General features: G+C 53.7%; 1 protein-coding gene across 1 annotated transcript; it reads right to left on the bottom strand.

Moving 5' to 3' along the window:
* Positions 1-2,843: 2,843 nt before the first annotated feature.
* On the bottom strand, positions 2,844-22,909 carry NT5C1A (5'-nucleotidase, cytosolic IA). Its single transcript, XM_079778334.1, has 6 exons — positions 22,676-22,909; positions 13,391-13,558; positions 12,825-12,954; positions 10,734-10,856; positions 8,073-8,257; positions 2,844-6,550 (listed from the first exon to the last, which is right to left on the bottom strand). Exons 1-6 carry the CDS (start codon positions 22,805-22,807, stop codon positions 6,185-6,187), a joined length of 1,104 nt encoding a protein of 367 aa, XP_079634460.1. The 5' UTR covers positions 22,808-22,909; the 3' UTR covers positions 2,844-6,184.
* Between the last annotated feature and the right edge of the window lie 469 nt (positions 22,910-23,378).

Here is a 23,378-nt window from a genome sequence, read left to right as displayed (position 1 = left end):
GCAGACCCATCTTAACAGTTGGCCCATGAAGGCCAGCAGTGTGGGAGTCAGTGACTCCGGTCTGCTGAGCTTCGGTTTGCCTCACAGATGAGTAACTGAAATGTTGCCAGCCGTATCTCACTTTCGTAAATGGAATCCCAAAGGCCTCTGAGGGATGGCCCATCGGGGATGTGCTTCCTGACCGAGGCCCAGGGTAAATGACTTCTGGGCCAGACGAGAACACCCAAGCAGAGGAAGGAATCCCCGCCTAGGCTGCGGGGAGGGGGGACCCGGGGTGCAGTGCAGAAGGCAGCTGTTCAATCCATGGCCGTGAGACGAGCAGGGCAGCTGTGCACAGCAGGTCGTGCAGGTGCCGAGGAGGTACCCCTCATGTCATAGTGTGAATGGCTCCATCTGGATTTGTGCACAGTCTTCCCCACTATACATGCTAGCCCTGGACTGTCAGGGGGAGGGGGAAACAGGTAGAGATGGTAAGGCAGGTGTAGCCGAAAGGAGTTCTCTGGGCTGCAGAGGGTAGGGGTGAGAGGCAGAGTGTTAGGAGCCAAGACCTTGTTGGCCAGAGGGGGGAAGCGAGAGAGAAAGAGAAAGGGCCTGGCCCCAGCAGTCCTCATGCCGCACATGTGCAAACGCCCACGAGATGATGGGAATAGCCAGAACTAGTCTCAGGAAGCAGGGCTGGCCATCAGTATGTGGGGCCCAGGACACTTAGTCAGCAGATAATCATCCTGTACACACACACACCACACACACACACACACACACACACACACATATGCCGTCAGCAGAGATATCTGACCCATTACACACACCTACATATTGAGTGTGTCCACACACACAATCACAGCGGTTGTTGGTAAAAGCAATGAGCTCATCAGGCAGCTGCCTTTAACACACATTTTCAGAGCACCTAAAGTACATGTTGGCTAAGTCACCTGCCAGAGTTCAGCACAGCACCAAGTACCATGGGAGGAGAGAAAAATAACCAGTGAATAAAACCACTGTTACTACCACAAACAGCTGAGTGCGGGCCTGCAGTGCCACCTACTGGCGGGAGGGGTGTTTGCACTTTGCTTGAAGAAGGTGAAACCAAGGACACTGCATCTCAGACACACCTAAGAAGCCACCAATTACAGGCGGCCATTCTCCCTCTTTGTATTATGCCCAAGTGGGATGAGATCCCATAATCTCAGCGTTGAACTAAAACATCTGAAAATAAGCATTCAGGGCCTTGCATGTCCCATCCAAAGCAATATCCAAAGGGGATGGCAAAATATGTTTTCAACTCTCATGCCCACTCCAACCCACTGGTCGCTACTGCCAGGCATGCTGGGTTGAGGAGGATTCTGAATCTGGGCTTAGGGGAGAAGAGCATCATGATGGAACAGCGACAGCAACCATGGCTTCCACACTTGTCATTCTTGCCGTGGATCCTGGAACCTCGGTAAATCCCTACATCTGCAGGCTTCTCCTGCTACACAATTCCATCAGGAGGGTATGTGTGTTCCTTGCCCACCCCTCACAGCATAGGAACACTGCCATTCCAGATTTCACTGGAGTTTTCTCTCTCGCTTGATCAGTAACTCCTGAGCCAGCTAAAGCCCTCACTGGGACCGTCCTTGTGAAGAGCGTGCCCTTGCTTCCACCGAGAGCATAGGATGACCTGTTAGATCTGAGCACTGACGTCAACACTGGGCACTTCACTTTACCCAGGATTCATATTGAGCTAAGGTCCATCCACCTTCTGGCGCTGATCATTCCCAAGTGGCCCCATGAGGGCAATCACAAGTCAAGAACAACAAAACTACCCTGAGCAGATGCTGGACAGCCAGCTGGGCTGAGCCCTAGACATCCTGCCCCTCACCCATCAGCTTGGGAGGGCACACTCCAGGCAAATCTGCGCGTCAACCACATCTCGAATTACAACGGGCGCTGGGTCACTTGAAAACAGTCAAAACTTGAAATCTTGACGTCTCAGACGACAAGGGTCTGCTGTGTTTAACATCGAGGTGCTTAGCTAGTACCCATGAGGCTCCGCAGCCCAAACAATGCCCACAGGTGGGCGCGTATCCCCGCGAGCTTTCCCCTGGGCAGGGGAGCCAGCCTCTGCCTCCGAGTGCTTAGGGGCAGGACAGCAGGTCCTTCCCACTGAAGAGCAGGCTGGGCACGTCCGCCTTAGCCCGGGGGTCAGCAAACTTTTTCGGTAAAAGGCCAGATAAACATTTTCAGCGCCACGCTCTCTGTTGAAGTAACTCAGCTCTGCTGCTGTAGTGTGAAAGCAGCCGAACATGCACATAAACAAACAGAAATGGCCGTGCTCCAGTAAAAGGTGTTTGTTTAAAATAACAAACAGGTAGTGGGCTCTATTTGACCCAAGGAGCCATGGTTTACCAAACCCGCATTAGCCCAATTCAGGGTCTTCAAACTGGGTTCCTCAGAGCTTGGGGATTGTTTGGGGTGCTCCAAGGGCTCTGCAAATGTTTGGCTTTAATATAAATCCTTCTTAGCTATTTGGGAAGCTATAACCAAAATGTGCCCACTCAAGTGTATTAAGCATTTTAACACGCGGGAGATCAATGTGTTCAAGGACTGTCAGGGGAACGCCTCTGCTATGAAGCTTCTATTGCCATCTCTATGCACATGTCTGGGTCACACGGCAAAACGGCTAAGAGCCTGGGCCCCCGTGTCAGCCTGAGTCCCTGTGCTGCCGCTTACTAGCTATGTGACTGGGCAAGTGGCTTTCCTTCTCTAACCCAGCACGGGCACCCCCAAATGGCGCACACGGGCACCCCCAAATGGCGCACACGGGCACCCCCAAATGGCGCACACGGGCCATCGCACTGGAGCAGCAGCCAGGAGCCTGCTAAGAAACCCCTTTTACTGGATCGTGGGAATAGGAAGCGGTCACAGGGGCCAGGACAACTGAGGCCATTCAGGGGCACCCAGGGACCCAGGCCAGAGCGATTTACCAACGGTCATGGAGACATTTCTATATTTTAAGCACCAGTTTGTCTGGACTGGTGCATACCAGCTGAATGTCATTACAGTGCCAGATCCATCTTGGATTTGAACTTCTTGCTGGTTCTGGTGTCTTCTGGCATGTTCTGCTATGTTCCCACCTTCTGATTGGGCTCTCGGGAAGGGGAGGGGGCTGTTTGGCAATGATCTTAACAGTCTCAGTGCTTAGTAACAGGGCTTCTGTTTTTCTGCTAAGTGGCCGTTTCCACCAGGCCTGGGATTTTGTTGGCCAGCTTTCCGGGGGCAAGTTCCACAGGACTTGCTGGGCTGCGGTGCTTTTGGCTACAGGGGTCCAGCATGCCGGGAGCTGCTGCGGTCTCTGCGCCCTGTGCTGCAGAACAGGTTGGCCCTGAGGCTTTGGTGCTCACCTGGCTTTTTAGTTTGCCTGCTGAATGCTCCTCCTCACCCCTTGAAACAATCAGGTGTGTCTGGCGGCTGCCCGAGCCTGCCCTCAGAACATCTGGCCTTTTATTCCAGCCTCTGGAAGCTCTCTCTCCAGGCCCAAGATGCTCATGTCTGGTTGCAATAATAGAATTTGGACCCGACTGTCTCTCACTGCCCAGGGCTGTCTATGTCTATTAATGGTGGCTCCAGTGAAATCCAGGCTTTTACTGCACCTTATCTTTCTGCTTCCAGCATCCTACTTTCCTGCTTCCCGACAGACCTAGAAGAATCATTGGTGTTTATCATTAGGTCCTGGGGGCAGGACTTCTTGGCTCCCAGAATGCCTGGGGTTTATCTTAATTAGGTGACATCTGGTGCTGTCTTCACGGCGCACATGTCCACCCTGGTCACGCAGCCTAATGCCTGCTGGGGCCCTGGAGGCTCAAACAAGGGGGTGATTCTGACCCGGGAGGGGGTGGTGGTGGTGAGCAGATGTTTCTGTGGTTCAGCCAAGATCAAAGGTGACTTGGGTTGAGCTCTCTGACCTCCTCCTTCCCTCTTAGGTCTCAGGGTATCTCTGGCTGGGCTTGGAGCCTGAGTAGAGGAAGAAGCTCAAAACCAAACGCTCTGCCCTGAGGCCTCCTCTGTTGCCCCAAAAGATCCTGACTGGATGGGAATGAACTCGTGCAAAGACATCTTCATCACCCGCCCTTCCCCTGGTACGGCAGTCAGTGCTGGGCATCTGCCCTGGGCACTCGGCACAGCCTGGCCCTTCCCCCGCAGGACCAGCCTCTAGGTCAGTGATGGCGAACCTATGACACGCGTGTCAGCACTGACACGCGTAGCCATTTCTGATGACACAAGGCCGCTGAGGCAGCCGCATGCCGAGGATAAAACATTTGCGAAATAATGTTTTTTCCTCAAAGTGACACACTACCCGAGTTATGCTCAGTTTTTTGGCGAAGTTTCACACACCAAGTTCAAAAGGTTGCCCATCACTGTCCTAGGAGCTGACAGCAAAAGCTCAGCTGAGCACTTCAATTCTGGCCCAAACTGTTGCTCCAATACAGAGCCACCTGTGTGTGCCTACTCTTTTCTCCTTCCTGGTGATCTTTCTGCCGCGACTGCCCTGCCCTGCCTTGCCCAGAACCTGTGCCCATTCAGACCATGAGCTGAGCCCTCAAAAGGACAAAGGTCAGGCCCCTGATGGCTCTTCACTCCTTTCTCCTGCCCCCACAAGTGTTCCAGTTCTCACACACACACCTCCAGGCTCCTGCCCACTTTGCTGATACCTCTGGCTTTCTTCACAAAGTGCTTGCTCACAGCTAGGCTTGCCTCCCAGGAGCCAGGCAATCAGCACCCCCATCCAGATGTCTGCTCACACCTCTGGGTCTTCCTGAGGGACCAGCCATTGGGGCCACCACCCCTGCAGAGAGCATGGCTGGTCACAAAGGAGGAGGCTGTCATTAGGCAGTGAGGACTCTACCCCGAAAGTGGTGACGGAGGGGCTGCAGGGGCTCCTGCAAGGGTGGGGGGTTCACAGGTGTACCGCAGAGGGCCTCCCTTGCACAGCATCCGAGTGACGGGGAGCTCATTACCTCCACGCCCATTCCCACAGCTGGAGAATCTTCCGGCGCAATTTCAGCTCTTTCCTCTCTAACTGGTCACTGCCGCAGACCAGGCCACCCCACCCATGCCACATCATCTCAGCCTGGACAGCCTCCCCCTTCGGCCACTGAGCTTTCTTCCCCTGGGCCCACAGCAGTAAACCCCAATACTCCGCTGTTTTCCCTACTGGCAGGGCTGCTCGGCGACACAGCAGGATACAATAACCAAGGGAGTGAGGGTTGAGGTGAAGGGGTTGGCAGGCTGAACTTTGGCTAAGAGCGAAAGCAAAGGAAGCAGTGGGCAGGCTGCTACCAAAGTGGCTCCCCAGGAAGTGCCTGCAGTGCCCCCTGCTGGCTACACTGGAGTTTGCATGCAGGTTTAATTCACTCCCTCATTCCTTTCCCAGATGGGGCAGGCCTGGCAGCCGACCCCCGAGGACTCAGATGAGAGGATCCCCGGGAGCAAATGGGTCATCTTGTCCAGTGGTTTCCAAATGAGTAAAATTATAGGTCGGGTTGCTGTGGACGATTGTGCGCTTTGCCCGGCTGACAAAGGCCTCTGGGCTGAGGAGCCAATGGGGGCTGACATCCCACGTATATCCTGCTAACCTAACTGTGTACCCCCGCGTGGGTGTGGCCAGCCCAGAGGCAGCCCTAGCACAGAATGCTTCCTTTAAAGAGCGCAACCTTATAAAACCAAGCTCTTCAGCCAAAGGCGAGTTTGAAAACCACTCACAGATGGGGAAACTGAGCCCCATGAAAGGGAGGGACTCGCTCTAAGTTAAGCAGTTAATGCCAGGATCGAGCTTAGAGGCCAGATCTCTTCTCCCTCAAAGCAGTGTTCCCGGCACGACACCCAGCTGGTTTTCACCCCAAAGCCCTTTTGAGGCATCCTGGCTCCTCTGAGCCTCCACCCGCAGTCCCACCAACTTCCCCTGAAATCCAGCCACGGTCTTACTTTCCTAGCCAGCATCATGGCACAGTGCTGGCCCCCAATGAGGGCTGGTGAGATGCCGGCCCAGTCTGCACGGTTGCGTACCAGTGCCTCCCTCCCAGGGATGAGGGCAGACATGCAGCAAGGCAGTGCGGTAGGGCGAGAAGGGTCCAGCGGACGACATGTCGGAGGGTGGCAGGGAGCTGTGCCTGGAGCACTGGGGGTCGGTGAGGCTGGGGCGCAGCTACTGTGCAGCTGGGGCCTGCTTGGCAGGCGCAGTCCGCCGGGGTGTCTGTGCCACACCGTAAGGCACATGGGCGGCCACTGTGCCCATCTCCTGAGCCCCTGCCACGTGGAACATCTGGTCATCAAAGTAGATGTGCGGGCGGATCTTCTCCAGGAGGGGGCCCTTGGGCGCGCCCGCAAGGAACAGGGCTTCATCTGTCTCCAGGCCCCAGCTGCGCAGGGTCTTAAGCGCCCGGGCCCCGGAGCTGGCTGCACTGCGTGCCGTCACCAAGTAGGTGCGGATGGGGCACTCCAGCCGCAGGCCCTTGGAGTAGAATTTCTTCTGCAGCCTACCCAGGGCCTCCAGAAAGCCCTTTAGGGGTCCCTAGGAGAAGGCAAGGGGAGACTGTGAGCTCACCCCTCTCCCAGACACGCGCCCCCTCTCCAGCTGGGCTCCCCCTGAAGTACTCGTGTCTTGGTGTTTGGGGTGGGACAGCTTCTCAAGATCCCCACAGCTCTCAGTCCTGCTCTGCCTGCTCAGGTCACTGCGCACCAATGGGACTGCAGGTACCTATGGCAGTCTGGGTACCTGTACCGCTGCGATTGGGGGCGTCTGTGTCAGAAAAATGTGCCAGGAGAGCTGTTCCCATGTATGTGCTTCTAGGTGCCCCTCGGGTGCATGGGTGTCTGGCCTACAGCTCCGTAGTATGACCGTCTGTGTTCACCAGCAGGGAGGATGTTAAAAATATTTAGCAACCACAGCCTCCAGGCAGAATGGAGTCCAGCTGCAAACAACACGGACAGACAGACAGACCGATGTGCAGCTGGCTCAGGGCGCCACGCTCTGTGTCTCTAGGGCCCGGGAGAGGATTGGCTCTCTACACCGCCGGGAGCGATGACGGGTAATGAGGACGGTGAGTCAAGAACCAGAGGGTGGTAAAGAAGAAAAGCACAACAGCAGCTGGAAATGGGGGGCGGGGGGGGGGGGCTGCCAGTCTTGGGGACCCCTCGCCTACCGGGAGGCTGGAGCAAGCAGAGGTCTTCCGGCTCTGCCTGCCACTTGGCGGGAAGACCGTCCTGCCCCGATTCCCCGGGGTTCAGAGGGGACGCGTGAGAATGGAAGTAGAGTGAATGTCCAGGGGCCACGGCTGAAGCCTGCTGAGCGGTTGGAGAGAGGGGCTCTGGGATGATGTGGATTTTTGTTAAAAGTACAAACAGGAGCTCCCAGGACGACCAGAGAATCCCAACAGCTCCGGCCCCAAGGAATTTCAGCCAGGCTCCAGGGCCCGTTCTGCGCTCAGGGAGACACCTGAGCAGTTAGACAGTGAGCGAGGGTCCCTGAGCCCCTTGCCAAGGGATGGATGGCAGGAGGTGGTTAGGGCTGCTGTGGCCCTACAAGCAGAGGGGCTGCTCCAGACCCCACACCCAGGGGATCTCCCTGGCCCAGTCCAGCTGTTCCTTTCCTCCAGTGAGGGGCGTAGGGGAGCCTACTCAGAGGGGCGGGGGAACCTCAGAGAGGGAATGAGGGTTCCAGAGAGAGGATGGCGGAGTCAGAGGGAGAGGTGAGGCTTTGGAGGAGGGATGGAGACCTCAGAGAGGGGACGGGGACTTCCAGAAGGGGCTGGAAACCTCAGCTACGAGCAGCAAAGGAGAGGTAGGGGCTTCCGAGAGGGGCTTAGAGAGAGGATGGGGGCTTCAAATGGAGGATGGGACTGCAGTGAGGGGAACAGGGGCTCAGTGGGAGGGCAGGAGATCATGGAGGGGCGCCAGGGCTCAGGTGAGAGGGATGAAGGCTGGAGGCTTGGTGAGGGGACCTGGCCGGATTCTGGGCCAAGCTCAAAGTTTGGTTCCAGCCAAGGGCAGGTTCTGAGGAGCCACTCAGAGGCTCTGGGGAGTTTGTGGAGCACCTGGGCCAAGGGTTTGTTCTCATGGGCCTTCTCATGCTCGAAGAACCTGTCCAGCCCATGGGCCTTGACAATGCGCTCCGACTCGTCCGAGAAGAGCACAGCGTCCCCGTCGAAGGCCACGCGCAGCTGACTCTGGGACACAGCCACGTCCCTGCTGGGGCTGAAGATGGTGGCGGCTGCGATCCCTGGGCAGAGAGAGGCGAAGGTTGTCTACCTTTACCCTGGCAAGAGGGGCCCCCTGACGCCTGCCTCAGCTGCCTGGGGCCAGGAGAGGGCTAGCTCAGGCTATTCTTAAAAAAATAAATAAAAATAAATAAAAAAATATATATTGATTTCAGAGAGGAAGGGAGAGGGACAGCAAGATGAGAGAGAATCACCGATCAGCTGCCTCCTGCATGCCCCCTACTGGGGATGGAGCCGTAACCCAGGCATGTGCCCCTGACCAGAATCAAACCTGGGACCCTTCAGTCTGCAGGCCGACGCTTTATCCACTGAGCCAAACCAGCTAGGGCAGCTCGGGCTATTCTTGCCCCACCTGCCTCTCCCAGGACTCGGAGCAAAGCTAATGAGGACTAACATTCAGAATATTTAACACCTGGCCAATCAGAATGGATGGTGGCCTTTGCTCTGAGGGCCCTGGCCCGAGTTTCCCTTTAGTTGCTGCTTTGTGGGAAGGTCTGGGGGAGTCCCAGGAAGCAGGGTGGGGCACTTAGAGGACTCAGGACAAGAGCCATTTATCAATCAGTGTGGAGGATGGCAATGCTTTATTATCTAGTAAGGTCATGCTGGTACGGACCATCGGAATGTCCTGGCTGGAAGGGAGGGTCCCCCAGACCACTGATATCCTCCCTGGAGTTATCCACAGCCCCTAATATAGACCTACAGGGGGGCTGGGAAGGGGCCCTGGCCCTGGCTTGGCCTCGCTCTCTTGCTGTTGATTCCAGCAAGCCTCTCACCTGCTCTGAGCCAAGGTAAAATGAAGGATGTTTCAGCTCTGCCTGGGGCTGAGATCCCAGGCTGCCGTCTGGGGTGGAGTCAGGGTGGGCACCCCCTCAGTCTTCTGCCACAAGGGCACCAAGGTATGCCCTTCTCAAGGCAGCCTGGCCATTCAGGGTTCTTTTTAAAAATTTTTTTTTAAAATATATTTTATTGATTTTTTACAGAGAGGAAGGGAGAGGGATAGAGAGCTAGAAACATCGATGAGAGAGAAACATCGATCAGCTGCCTCCTGCACACCACCTACTGGGGGTGTGCCCGCAACCAAGGTACATGCCCTTGACCAGAATCGAACCCGGGACCCTTCAGTCCGCAGGCCGACGCTCTATCCACTGAGCCAAACTGGTTTCGGCATTCAGGGTTCTTTAAAGCAACGTGGGTGGCCAAGAGAGGCAGCAATAATTTCAGTGACTGTGGCACAGACTCTCTGCAACCCTGGGCCTCTCCAGAGGTCAAGGGTGCCTGTGGGAAACCCAGGCTAGAGCTACACTGGACAAGAGAGCCAGTGCTGGAGGCTGGAGACCTGGTCAGCAGCTCAGCCCATTCCTTCCTCATCTCTCCGAAGGCCATCTGGCCCTGCTCTTCAGGAATCTGGGATCACAGGGGCTGGGCTTAGGCAGAGATTTGGGAGAGGCGAGCAGTGTCAACTTTGCTAGCCTGAGGATGTTATTTGTAGGACCAGGCCCTGGGCATCAGGCCAGGCACCTTCTCAGCTCTGCCAACGATGGAGCCAAGATGAACCCGAACCACCCCGCCCTGGGCAGGGCCTGCCCCTGCCACCCCTTGCTCTCCAACCTGAGCTCAAATTGCAGACATATAGAGGCACACATGCAGGCCAGTGCCAAGGCCCCCACCAGAGGGGTGGCATCGTGTAGGGAAATAGCTCTGGCTCCTGGTTAAAGATAGCCTCCCAGAGGCCCAAGCAGCTCAGAGAGGAGGCATCAGGGAGAGAGAGGCCAAGCTTCTAGGCAGGAGACAGCATGCCGGAGAAGAGCGAATACACTGTTGACTGATAAACCTGCCAGTAGTGCTGAGCCTGAGGGGCCCTCTCAGGAAATGGGGCCTGTCCGCCTGTTTTCTTCTGTGTGCAATAGGAATACATACCCTGTTGGAGGACCAAGGCTGGGTCTACCACCCACAACTGACCCCTGAGAGAGACAAGGGCAATTCCCTCTGTCAGTACTTGTGTCTGGGTCTCCTAACCTCACCTCAGCTGCTGGGATGCTGGCCACTTCCCAGACCCCACTCATTGCCCACGCTGGGCTAGATACTTATCTTTCTCCCCATTGGCCCAGACAGGGACAGAAGCTGCCCATGGTCACACAGGAATCAGAACTCCTACTGACCTGGAGGATTCCTAGAAGGGAGTAGCTTTCTGGGCTGAAAGGAGGGTTTCCATGGAAACAGAAGCCTGGGTGATGGTGATGAGTAAAAGCATCCTTAACATGGTAGGGCAGGGGGTGGAAGAGTGGATTAGATGGGCAATAATGAATAGGGGGGCCTTGTTCTCAGATTTATTGGACAGGTCATAGGCATTAGGAAAGGTACCCCTCTTCCAGTTACCATGGCAACCACTAGCACCTGCTCAGAGCTTTAGGACCAGGCCTCCCCTTCTGGGACCCCTTTGCCAGACTCCCCATATTCTCCCTCCCCAGTTTGACTCACCTTGATCAATGGCTTCTCGAACTTTTTCTGCATCAGCTGACAAGTAGAGGTTGGTGTGATAGGCCTTGAGGTAGCAGATGGGGCTATTCCCTCCTGTCATGCAGAACCTCTCGATGAACAGGTCTGCGGAGGAGAGAGAGAACACTCCGGTGATGCCTGGGTCAAGCCTTAGGGCCTCAGAGTGGTCCCTCCATCTCCAATAGACACCATCTTGGTTCTGAGTGATGGTGGGAGAGTGGAGTGATTCTGAGTGATTTTAGGCCAGCAGCCCCCTCTCTAAGCCCCTGCCTCCTTCATCCATGAAATGAGGATGATCACCTCCGGAGCAATTGCCTGGCTCACAGTAACATCCTCTTGTCCAGGAGTCACAGTACCACACAAGGTGGATCCCTAGCCACGAGTGGCTCTCTTGGCCATAGCTGATTGGTTAGGAACAGACACCTGATCCGAGCTGAACCAATCAGATTCTCTCACAGCCTGGGCTGATAGTCACCTAGTACCCATGCCTGCACAGGTTGTAAAATATTTGCTGGTTGGTCAATGGCTGTTGCTCTGAGCCCATTGAGTTAGCCCAACACTACCCCACCCCTCACGCAGAACAATCACCGTGAAGGGGTAATGCTGGGCACAGCAGGGATTCTTCTGGATGGGCTCTGGCACTATAGGCACTGTCTATCCTGATTACTCGGTGAATACATCACAGGTGGTTAACTTTGGTTGTTGTTAATCCTTGGCCATATTTCCCCACTGATTTTTTTAGAGAGAGTGGAAGAGAGAGGGAAAGACAAAGAAACATCCATGTGAGAGAAACATATCAATTGGTTGCCTCCTGCACAGGATCAGGGCCTGGGTCAGGGAGGAGCCTGCAACCAAGGTACATACCCTTGACCGGAATTGACCCGGGACCCTTTGGTCCGCAGGCCAACGCTCTATCCACTGAGCAAAACCGGCTAGGGCTATGGTGGTTAAATATTTTGAAGATCATTCCTGCTCCCAGAAATCTGAAATTAGGATTTAAAAATGCCAAGTGGTCTGGCTGGTGTAGCTCAGTTGGTTGGGTATCATCCCATGCACTGAAAGGTTGCAGGTTTGATTCCCCATCAGGGCACATGCCTGGTTGCAGGCTCCATCCCTGGTGGGAGTGTGTAGGAGGCAACTGATTGATGTTGCACTCTCACATCGATGTTTCTCTCTCTCAAAAAAAAAAAAAAATCAATAAAAAAATATTTTTAAAAATGCCAACTGGACTCTCTTGGTTTCCTAAAACAAGGACTTGTAAACTTATAAATTTTGGCCATGTTCAGGAAAAGCAGAGAAGCCTTGTTTGGGGAGAAAAAGAGATAGGAGAGAGAAAAAAATAAAGAAGAACAAAGTAAAGAAGCAGGCTTGCTGAGAGAAGCAGATAAGGGCTCATATGGCCCAGAGAGAGAGGAGCCCAGGAGAGATTTCCAGTTCTTGGATGCAGACCTTTCTGGTCCAATTTACTTCTTGTCCTGTGGTTCTAAGAGACACTCCTTTTCAACTTAAATAAGCTCTGGAGGGTCAATTGCTTTCAATTAAGAATTAGAGGGGAGTGGGTGTGGGCTAGAAGGGGTCAATAGGGGAAGAGGAGGGACATCTGTAATACTTTCAACAATAAAGATTGTTTAAGAAGAATTTGAATTAAGCCTCTTCTCTCTGAGGACTGCATGTTTCTCCCAGCAGCCTTGTGAGGCCTGTTAGCCCCATCGCAGATAGAGAAACTGAGGCTTGGGGGCGGCAAGTGCCCTGCCCGATCACGTAGGGAGTGGGGCCTGTGCGGTGGTATGCTGGAGCTGGCTTATATTGGCTTGCAAGAACTGAATGTTAAACATCCTGGGATTTTTTTGAGCCAGTTAGATTGTTCAACTGCTGGTAGCTGGAAATAAGTCATAATAAGTGGGAATGTTTACATCCTGAAAATGGCAAAGCTACAATTTTTTTTAAAGAGCCAGTTTACCAGTGCATCTTTGAGTTTGGGGTCCTAGTTGGTGTACCCTTACCCTGCAGAGGTGTGGCCCCATCCCCAGGTATCTGGCAGGGGTGTCCCATGGCCAGACCCCTCACGCTTACCATAGTGGTTGATGCTATTGATGAGACGGACACCCACTTGAGCGTGGTTGTTGGTTACAAGGACGATGTCAAAGATGTCCTCACTGTCGGGGTATAGGTCCCGAAGCTGCTTGTTCACCGCCTCCAGAGCCTGGATGGGAGAGGGGAGACCTCCAGCTCAGACCCCCAGGAATGAATAGCTGGAGTTGGTAGCCAGGGTTGGGGAGGACGATGGGAGAGGAGAGGGGAGGTCAGGGGCCAGAGTTTGCGTGAGATGAGTGGACATGGACTTGCTCCGCCTAGTCTCTGCCATTGTGCGGACTGATTATTGCTCAGGGATGCCTCACTGGAAGCGCGAGTGGAGGCTGAAATCCAGCCCGTGCTCCACTCACCGAGATGGTTCGTTACCTGGTGTGGGGCTGCATTAGCCCAGAGTATGGGGTGGCCTCTTCCCACAATGGCTTTGTCCCTAGCCAAGCCGTGCTCCTGTGGGGTAGCGTCCTCCCAGAGGGTCCTTTCTCCTTACTCAAACATCCATGCAAGTGCTTTTTTCTAACACCCCCCTCCAGGAGTGGACTGCCACTCACCTTCACGAAGGGGAAGGCCGGCCCGGGGCTGAATGGTTCATTCTCGTGCTGCAGCTGGTAGCGCACGTACTCCTCCACGCCCTGCTCCATGTAGATCCGCTGCTCCTCGTCCATGCGGAACAAGGCTCGGGAGGACACAGCAATGGTGACTGCATTCTGAGGCTTGGGCTGCAGAGGAGCAGGAGAAGGGCCATCACTTCCACTTCCCTGAGGTGGGTCTCATGGGCCAGCCTCTCTGAGTCCTGGGGCAGGGAGGAGGAGACCAGGCCCAGCCTCTGCTAGGAGGCTCGGTATTGGGCAGGGGCAGACCGAGGACAGGACCTCCTCTGTGAAGGACCCAGCTGGGGACTGAGGGAGATGAAGGCGCCCCACCAAGAAGCAGGGACATGCCCTTGGGGCATCTGCAATCTAGCCAGCCACCTGGACACAACAGATGAATGAATACAGTGTATGGAGCCAGAGTGTGACCGATGCTCAAGATGGTCTTCAGATGTTTTCCATTATAAAATGAGAGCTACATGCCCTTGGGAGGAAATGGTACTTAGAAACATGACAACTATAGAAGAACATTTATCTCCAGCCCAGATCTTCCTCCAGCTCCAGACTCATGTACCTAACTGTCCCGGTTGACTAACCAGACACTCAAACTCAACATGCCCAAAGCTGAATTCCCACAACGGTCTCCACCCCTAAACCTGGACTCCTCCCTTCTTCCTCATCTCACTGCTGAGCACCACCATGCACTCATCACCTCAACCAGAAGCCCAAAATCCAATGCCAGTCTTCCCTCTCCCTCAACTCCCTTTCCCCACCAACAGCCCCACTAGAACCCATCCACTTTTGTCTTCCCTACCGTAGCCCAGTCCATCAGTATCTCTCATCTCCTCCAATCTGTCATCCATATTGTTGTCATGGGATTTTTCTCAAGTTCAGATCTGATCAAGTCCCCCTCCCCTTCAGTGGTGCCCACTTTTCTCAGACTCCAGTTGTTAGCTTTTGGTATGGAGTAGGAAGCTCTTCACGATAGACCCCTACCTCACTCTCCGCGCTCACCTTCCCATGACCCCACTTGGCTCAGGCTGAACTTTCTCGTGTGTGACACACCTTCCATTCTCTCTCTGACCCTTTGCACATGCTGTTTCCCTTCCTCATCCACTCTTCCCCTGACTCTTCACCCAGCTCACTTCTACCCACCCTTTGGGTCTCAAATGATGTGTCACCTCTAGGAAGCCTTCCTTCACCCTTAGTCATGGGCTTGCCACCTCTTCTATTTCCTTTTTCTTCCCTATTTTCCTATTTCCTTTTAGTAAAAATTTAACAATAAATTGTAATTGCTTATTTCTACTTCTAGACAAAGTTCTAGAGAGGAAGTAGGAACAATGCCTAAGTTCTGAGGGAAGAGGAACTATGACTATCTTGTTCGCTTATTGTATCTCTAGTGCTTAGAACTGTACCTAGCACATAGTAGGTGCCCAGTAAATGTTTAATGCTTCTAAACTTTTAAATAACATATTTTGTTGGGAAACATTATTTGCCATGACAAAATTTAACATGAACCAGAAACTTCAGTTCAGTGCCCTAATCTGTTCAGCTTGCTCGATATAGTAGGTACTCAGAGAATATTTTTTTGATTGATGCCAATTTGGTGAATATTTGCTGGTTCTTTATGCCAGGCACCTGGGCTCTGCCTGAGGGTGGTCCTGGTAGAGACTGGGCTGCTGTCCTCGGAGCTCACAGGCTGGTAGGGGAGAAAGTCAGGTAACCAGAGATGCAAAAGGGATTGAAATGAGTGACAGAACACAGGTGAAAAGCAAAGCCTTGATGACAGGTTCACAGGAAGCTGTCATGGGAGAGGAGGAGGAGGGTGAAGTGAGGCATGAAGAGGAGTGCACATACACGGTGGTGCATCCACAAAGGTGAGCAGAGCCCAGGGCATGGGGGTCTGAGAAGAGTAGGAAGGTGCCGGACTAGAGGGCCTCCTCTCCGAGCCCCAGGAGGGTCTCAGAACTCCTGCACCGTCTCCAGTAGAATGGAGCCAGGGGCCCCAGCACAGCAGCAGCTGGGCCCTTTATAATCCCTGGGGAAGGTCAGGATGTGGGTTCCCAAGGGACTCAGAGTCCCACTACATCTCTGTGACCTGAGCATGATTCCCACTTTACAAATGAGGGGCTCAAGTTGGGGGCAGGATTCATAAAGGGACCTGGCGCCTGGTCAGCGTGACTCAGTGGTTGAACGCGGACCTATGAACAAGGAGGTCATGGTTTAATTCCGGATCAGGGCATATGCCTGGTTTGCAGGTTCAATCCCCAGTAGGAGGCATGCAGGAGGCAGCTGATCAATGTTTCTCTTTCTTTTTTTGCTATTTAAAAGAAATATATTCTTTATTGATTTTGTACAGAGAGGAAGGGAGAGGGATAGAGAGTTAGAAACATTGATGAGAGAGAAACATCGATCAGCCGCCCCCTGCACACCTCCTACTGGGAATGTGCCCGCAACCAAGGTACATGCCCTTGACTAGAATCGAACCTGGGACCTTTCCATCCATAGACTGACGCTCCATCCACTGAGCCAAACCGGTTAGGGCCAATGTTTCTCTTTCATCATTGATGTTTCTCTCTCTTTCTCTCCCTTCCTCTCTGAAATCAATAAAAAAATATTTATATTTTTAAAAATAAAAAATAAATAAAGGGACCTTGCTTTCTGGCCTGCTCCTGCTAGCCCTGCGGGTCACGCACTGGCCCCGCTGCTTCTCTCTGGAGTCAAGCCTGGGTTCCAATCAGTTGACAACATTGAGTGATTACCATGTGACAGACACTGTGCTGGGGACATGGCAGAAAACAAGACAGGTGTGATCTCTGCCCCCATGGAGCTTATGACCTGTCCCCAAGGCAGAAATTCGTGACATCCTTCAGAAGAGCACTGTCCAATAGAACATTCTGTGATAATAAAAATGTCCAGAGCTGTCCTTGTGGCTATAGAGCAGTGGTTCTCAACCTTCCTAATGCCGCGACCCTTTAATACAGTTCCTCATGTTGTGGTGACCCCCAACCATAAAATTATTTTCGTTGCTACTTCACAACTGTAATTTTGCTACTGTTATGAATTGTAATGTAAATATCTGTGTTTTCCGATGGTCTTAGGCTCTACAGCAGCGGTTCTCAACCTGTGGGGAGTTCGACCAGCAGGCAGGCCAGCCAAGTGCCCATGTCCCCTCCCCCAGCCAGGCTGGCCAGACCCCACCCATGCACAAATTCATGCACCGGGCCTTGTGGCTATAGAGCAGTGGTTCTCAACCTTTGTGGCTAGTGAGGCTGAGAAACTGAATTTTTTAAAATATATTTTTATTGATTTCAGAGATGGAGTGAGAGAGAAACAAAAACATCAATGATGAGAGAGAAGCTTTCATGGGCTGCCTCCTGCATGCCCCACAGTGGGGATCAAGCCCGAAACCTCGGCAATGTGCCCTGACCAGGAATCAAACCAGGACCTCCTGGTTTATAGGTCGATGTTCAACCACTGAACCACGCCAGCTGGGCTTGAATTTTTTTTTTTTAATATACACTGAGTGGCCACATTATTATGATCTCTGAATGCATAATAATCTGGCCACTCAGTGTGTGTGTGTGTGTATACACACACACACACACACACACACACACTGAGTGGCCAGATGGTTATATATATATATATATATATATATATATATATATATATATGCCCGGTGCATGAATGAATTCATGCATGGGTGGGGTCTGGCCAGCCTGGCCAGGGGAAGGGGTTGGCTGGCCTGCCTGCTGGTCGAACTCCTGGCTGAGGGGACAATTTGCATATTAGCCTTTTATTATATAGGATATACACTGAGTGGCCAGATTATTATGTATTCAGAGATCATAATAATCTGGCCACTCAGTATATATTTTTATTGATTTCAGAGAGGAAGGGAGAGGGCGAGATAGAGACATCAATAATGAGAGAGAATCACTGACCAACTGCCTCCTGCATACTCCCTACTGGGGATTGAACCCACAATCCAGGCATGTGCCCTTGACCGGAATCGGACCCGGGACCCTTCAGTCCCTAGGCCGATGCTCTCCCACTAAGCCAAACCAGCTAAGGCTGGGCCTAAATTTTTTATTGTATTTTATTTTCATCAATTTAAATGTAAGTAGTTATGACTGGTGAGTGGCTAATGAGGCTTTAAGACCTCAGGATAGGAATGGAAGACCAAAAAGCTCCCCACGTCGTAAGGTAGACCTCAGTTTGCATTTGACTTTTACTCCAACCAGGGTGCTGTATGTGGCCAGCAGGCCATTCTAGGGCAGTGGCAGGACAGGGGCCTCTCCTCTGGGGCTCAGCTCCAGTACTCTCCCAGGTGCTGGCCACCACTGTGTACTAGTATCTGTGTGTCCTTGGGCTGGGTACCACCCAACCCCCTTAGCAACTGAGAGCCTTCAAGGAAAGAAGGTAAAGTTAAAAGACCTAGAACAGGGGTGGGGAATGGCTGGCCTGCAAAATTTGCTCTGGTCCTGCCAAGGCATTAAGGGGTAGGTTAATAAAATGTTTGATCAAATTTAGCAGGCTAATTTTTAAGTTGGTAATTTTGTATGGCCCTCGCATGATGTTGTAAATATCCAAATGGCCCCTGGCAGAAGAAAGGTTCCCGACCCCTGACCTAGAGAAAAAAAATGATAGAGGGATGGCCAGGGATGGTAAGAGTGGGGCTGAGGGAGTTGGGAGACCCACGCTCATAAACCCAGGAAGCCTGATAGCTTACTGCCCCGGGGACAGGGCCCATCATCCCTTCAAGGACAGAGAACCAGCTGCCCTCCCAGCCCCTTCAGGCAGGTTCCCAAGCCAGCCACTCCAGCCCAGGCAGCCAGCCAAGGTCTCACTCTTCACTTTCTATCCCACAGTCCCTGCCAGACTGCCATGTTCTGGGTCCCCTCTGGCTGACCTGCCCAGACCCCATCCCATCCCACTTGAGCAATTGCAGGAAAACTATCCCAGCTGCCTTGACTCTAGGAGTCTCCACTTTTTTCTTTTAAATATGGGGAAAGAGCCCTAGCTGGCTTGGCTCTGTGGACAGAGCATCGGCCTGGGGACTGAAGGGTCCCGGGTTTGATTTCTGTCAAGGACATATGCCCAGGTTGTGGGCTCGATCCCCAGTGGGGGGGGGGGGGTGTGCAGGAGGCAGCTGAACAATGATTGTCTATCATCATTGATGTTTCTATCTCTCTCTCCCTCTCCCTTCCTCTCTGAAATCAATTAAAAATATATTTTAAATATATTTTTATTGATTTTTTACAGAGAGGAAGGGAAAGGGATAGAGAGCTAGAAACATCGATGAGAGAGAAACATCGATCAGCTGCCTCCTGCACACCCCCTACCGGGGATGTGCCCACAACCAATGTACATGCCCTTGACCAGAATCGAACCTGGGACCTTTCAGTCCGCAGGCCAACACTCTATCCACTGAGCCAAACCGGTTTCGGCTAAAAATATATTTTAAAAATATATATAGGGAAAGAGGCTCAGAGAGGGACAGAAATTTACTCCAGGTCACACAGCAAAGTCAACACAGAGCCAGGGTAAGATCCCAAGTCTCTGGCCTCTGTCCACACAGCAGCACTCCCCATAGGCCCCTCCTCAATAACTCCCAGAAGACCCCAATCCCTGCTACTTCAGCCACTTCCCTGGGACACGCCCCACACACAGCACTTTCCTTTCCAGATTTGGAAGAAATGGTGAGGGGCACAGAGCTCTCACGGTGAGGATTCTAAGGGCAGGGCTCTCTTTGCTCTCAGAATGGAGGTTCCAAGGGCAGGACCCTGCCTCCCCACTCAGCCTGCTCTGACGCTGTGCAAGTCACGTGGAGCCTCAGGGCCAAGCGGGCAGGAGCTGCCGCAGGAAACAGGGATTCGGGCTGAGAAGATGAGCAGTCCAGGATCCCAGCTGGAAGAGATGAGGGCTCCAGGTGGAGTTGAAGGAACAGGTGAAAGGAGTTGTCCAGAGCTGGGGAGGAGCAAGCACTTAGAGACCCTCCTGGACCTAGCTGCAGAGGGAGGCCACCTTGTCATGTGTTGTCAGGTGACCCTCCAGAAGTCAGAAGGAAGTCCGGATTCCGGATTGGGTGGGTTAGAAAGACCCTTACCCTAGACCAGAACTCAGCCTGAGAGCAGTGGCCTCCAGGGAGCCAGGGTCCTGCCAGCTCTCTCTGCCTTCCACCAGGGCTTGGGGCCAGGCTGGAGTCCCCCTGCTGGCTTGCGGGTGGGATGGGCGAGGGGTGGGGGGATAATGGAGAGCAGCCCAACGCCACTCAGCCTGTCTGGGGAGCTCTCATTTTGGCTGATATAATTCTGCCTGTTGGGACCAAGATAGGAACATGGCCAAAAGCTGTTATTTCTAGAAGGACTTAGAAGGAGAAGGGCTGCTGGGGGAGAGACAGATAGGTCTGCAATGAGGAAGTCCTCTGACCCCATGAGGTGAGGGTCTCCTAGGGATCTCAGGGCTTAAATACTTCACTCAGGCTCTTGGGAATGAGAAGGACAGGCCTTGATGGGGTACATGAGGCCTAAAGCCCCCAACATAGCTTGTGGGAGGAGAAGCTATTGCAGGAAGGAGTAGGGGGCCAGGAAGCCACCAGGCACCTTGTCTCTCAGAGAACTGTGAGGGTCAGAGGCTCACAGAGAGGTCATGACTGACAGCTGGGCCTGAGTTCCCAGGTTCCTTGGTGCTTGGGGCGGAAATAAGTTGGTGAGCTCCACTCACCACCCTAATCCCCAATGTCCATCCCCTTCTCTCCATCCCCAGACCATGACAGCTTGCTCCTCAGACAGGGACCAGCCTCCTTACTGGTATGCCTGCTGCCAGACGCACCCCCTTCAATCTGTTCACCACTGCCCAGGGTGATCTTTCTAAAATGAAATGGGACCAAATTAATCCCTTGCTGAAAATCCTGCATAATTCCATAATAGTTTCATGGGTTTTTGTTATATATTTTTATTGATTTCAGAGAGGAAGGGAAAGGGAGAGAGAGAAACATCAATAATGAGAGAATCACTGATTGGCTGCTTTCTGCACATCCTCTACTGGGGATCGAACCCGCAACCAGGGCATGTGCCCTTGAGCAAAATTGAACCTGGGACCCTTCAGTCTGCAGGCCGGCACTCTATCCACTCAGCCAAACCAGCTAGGGCTGGTTTTCATGGTTTTTGAAAAAGTAGGTTGATCTTTTATTCAAATGAACTCTTGGGGGAAACCCCTATATGTAAACCAGATATTACCATATCATATCGCTATACATTTATTGTACAAATTCAAATACATTACATGTACATAAAGTATTTATTATAACGTCAACCAATGACAACAACACAGTGTTGTCTGGGTGATGACAAATTTGAAACTGGAAGTTAAGATGCCAGTGCAGACTTAAGCTTCATCATCTAGTCAATTTGTTTCTGCGTTGGCTGGTTTTTGCAGTATTGAGAAAGCCCTGATTCACTCCAATAAGTGGTTGCAAATGCCTTGTTTGTTTTAAACTACAAGCCTCAAGAGACTCAGCAATAATTGTCAGCAATCTCAAGATACTCTTCTATTAAACAGATCACAGGAAAAACTTTATTCTGCGGTTTGCTTAAAAAAAATCAATCCGCAGCATAAATTAATATGTTGGTAGTCTCCAAGGTGCGGAAACGTCCACATAACACATTTGAGTGAGTTGAATTTTATTATACATTTTTAACGGTTTAAAACATACTTTGAAGAAGAAAAAGAAATTAATTGGATTCACGGGGCTCCATGGAACCTAGTTTTAAAACCCCTAACCTCACCCAGCCGGCATGGCTCAGTGCTTGAGAGTCAACCTATGAACCAGGAGGTCATGGTTCAATTCCTGGTCAGGTCATATGCCTGGTTGCAGGCTCCATCCCCAGTGTGGGGCGTGCAGGAGACAGCCAAGCAATGATTCTCTCTCATCATTGATGTTTGATAGATTGCTCCCTCTCCCTTCCTCTCTGACATCAATTTAAATTATATTAATTAATTAATAAAACCCCTAACTTCACTGAATAAGGTCCCGGCTCCTTAACATGGGACTCAAGGCCCTCCATGGGCCTCTGGCATTCCTCCCACTCTTCTCCCAAAGATCCTGCCTTCTCCCACTCAGTTGCCATCTGCATGCTTTTTGCCCATCCTGTTTCTCTCTGCGTGGCAAAACCACTTTAAGATCAGCGCAAAGGCCACCTCTACAAAGCCTACCTTAGCGGGCAGTCACTCCTTCTCTCTGCACCCACTGCACTGGCAGGTCTTTCACCTGAGCACTCACCACCTGCAGGGTCCCCCCTCAGGGCAGTGTGAGCGCCTGAGGCAGGGTCAGCCTAACTCACCTCTCAGTCGCCCTGTTGCTGAGGGGCCTGGCCGGTGCTGTGCTGCGGGAAATGACTGTTGACAGGTGGGCCTCCTGGGGTAGGGTCTTTGGGAGGAAGTAGCAGGACACACTAAGGTCAGGCTGGAGCTCTGTTTTGGAGGATGCTCTGAGCCAGCCTCAGTTCTCAGTCCCCTCCGCGAGCACTGATGTCTGGAAAGCGGGAACTAGCCAGGCCCAGGGGCCAACCAGGGCATCACAACTTGTGGGACTGGAAGAGGACCTCTCTCCTCTACGTGCGTCCCGGAGGGCTGAGACCACCATGGAGGTAGCAGGGGTGTGAATGCCCACTGCGAAGGGAGCTGAGGTGCAGAGTCCAGCGTCGATGCCCCGAACCAGGGGCGCAGAGGCCTGGGCGCACCCTCAGGACGCGGGGAACACAGCGCCCCAGCCCAGGGCGCCTGGCCCTGAGCCTGACCCCAAAATGCATAGGCTCGAGTACGAAGCCCAGTACCCGGATGGCAGAAATCGGAGCGCACAGCAAGGAGGAGGCGGGTTTCCAGAGTCTGGTTTCTGCGGTCCGGGTGGCTTCCGCGGGCTTCACGGACCGGCTTGGCCACCAGCGCCGCCCGTGCGCCCCAGGCAGCCGCACCGGGAGGGGCTGGCCTCGGGGCCCGGAGCTGGGCCCTAACGGCAGCATGGGGGAGGGGGGTCCTGGCGTGGAACCCGAGCCCGGGAAGAAACACGGAGCAGAGCTCCCAAAATAAACCCGAGCCCGCGCCAACTGCCGGGCGCACTCTGGTGCTAAGGCGCTGTGTTCCCTCCCGGAGCCGCGCCACGGGTCCCCCGGCAGGCGGCCTTCGACCCCTCCCCCGTGACCTTCCCCCTTCCCTCCCTGAACGCCCGGGCCCCGTGTTTACCGATTTGGGCTTCTTCTTGGGCGTGAGGTTGCCGCAGAAAGCGTTGGCTTCCTCCCAGCGCGTGGCCGTGGCCGCGGCGGTCTCTGCCCCCAGCCCGGGCTCGCGCGGCTCCCGGGGCTCCCCGGCTTCCATCTCCGGCTGTGCCCCGGCCGGGCCCGAGCGGGCGGCGGAGACACGGAGCTCGCGGGGCTGAGCTGCGGGAGCGAGGCGCGTCCCGGGCGCGAGAAGGAAGCGGGCAGCGGCGGGGGGTGTGGGCGTGCGAGCCCGCGGGAGGGCGGGGTGGGGGCGGGGGTGCCAGCCTCGCCCTCTCGGTGGCCCGCGCGTCCCTGCGGTCGGTGTGTGTGCATCAGAGGACAGCTGGGCCCTCCTTCCCTGACCGCCCCACTCCCGAAGGGAATGGGGTGCGGGTGGGGGGCTGGCCTCCCCGGCTCTCAGGTGAAGGGGGCCTGAAGCGGGGCTTGCGGATTGGGGATTGGGGAGGGAGGGGAGGCCTGACAACTTATTTCCCAGGATGATAAATCCCAAAGAAAAAAAAAGAAAAGCTAGCTGTCCCCCGCCCCCAAGCTAACCTGGTCTCCCCCTCCGTTGCAAGGACCCCGGGGCCCCCTGAGCGGCGTCCCCTTCCCTCGAACCCTAGTCCATTCCGTGGAGAGAGGGGAGGTAGTGGGTGGACAGCTCCGTCTACCAGCGGGAGCCCGCTTCT

This window comes from Cnephaeus nilssonii (genome assembly GCF_951640355.1).
Source record: "Cnephaeus nilssonii genome assembly, chromosome: 7".
In the NCBI taxonomy this organism is placed as follows: Eukaryota; Metazoa; Chordata; class Mammalia; order Chiroptera; family Vespertilionidae; genus Cnephaeus; species Cnephaeus nilssonii.
The sequence above is the reverse complement of the archived record's forward strand: the minus strand, read 5'-3'. Positions and strand labels throughout refer to the sequence as shown.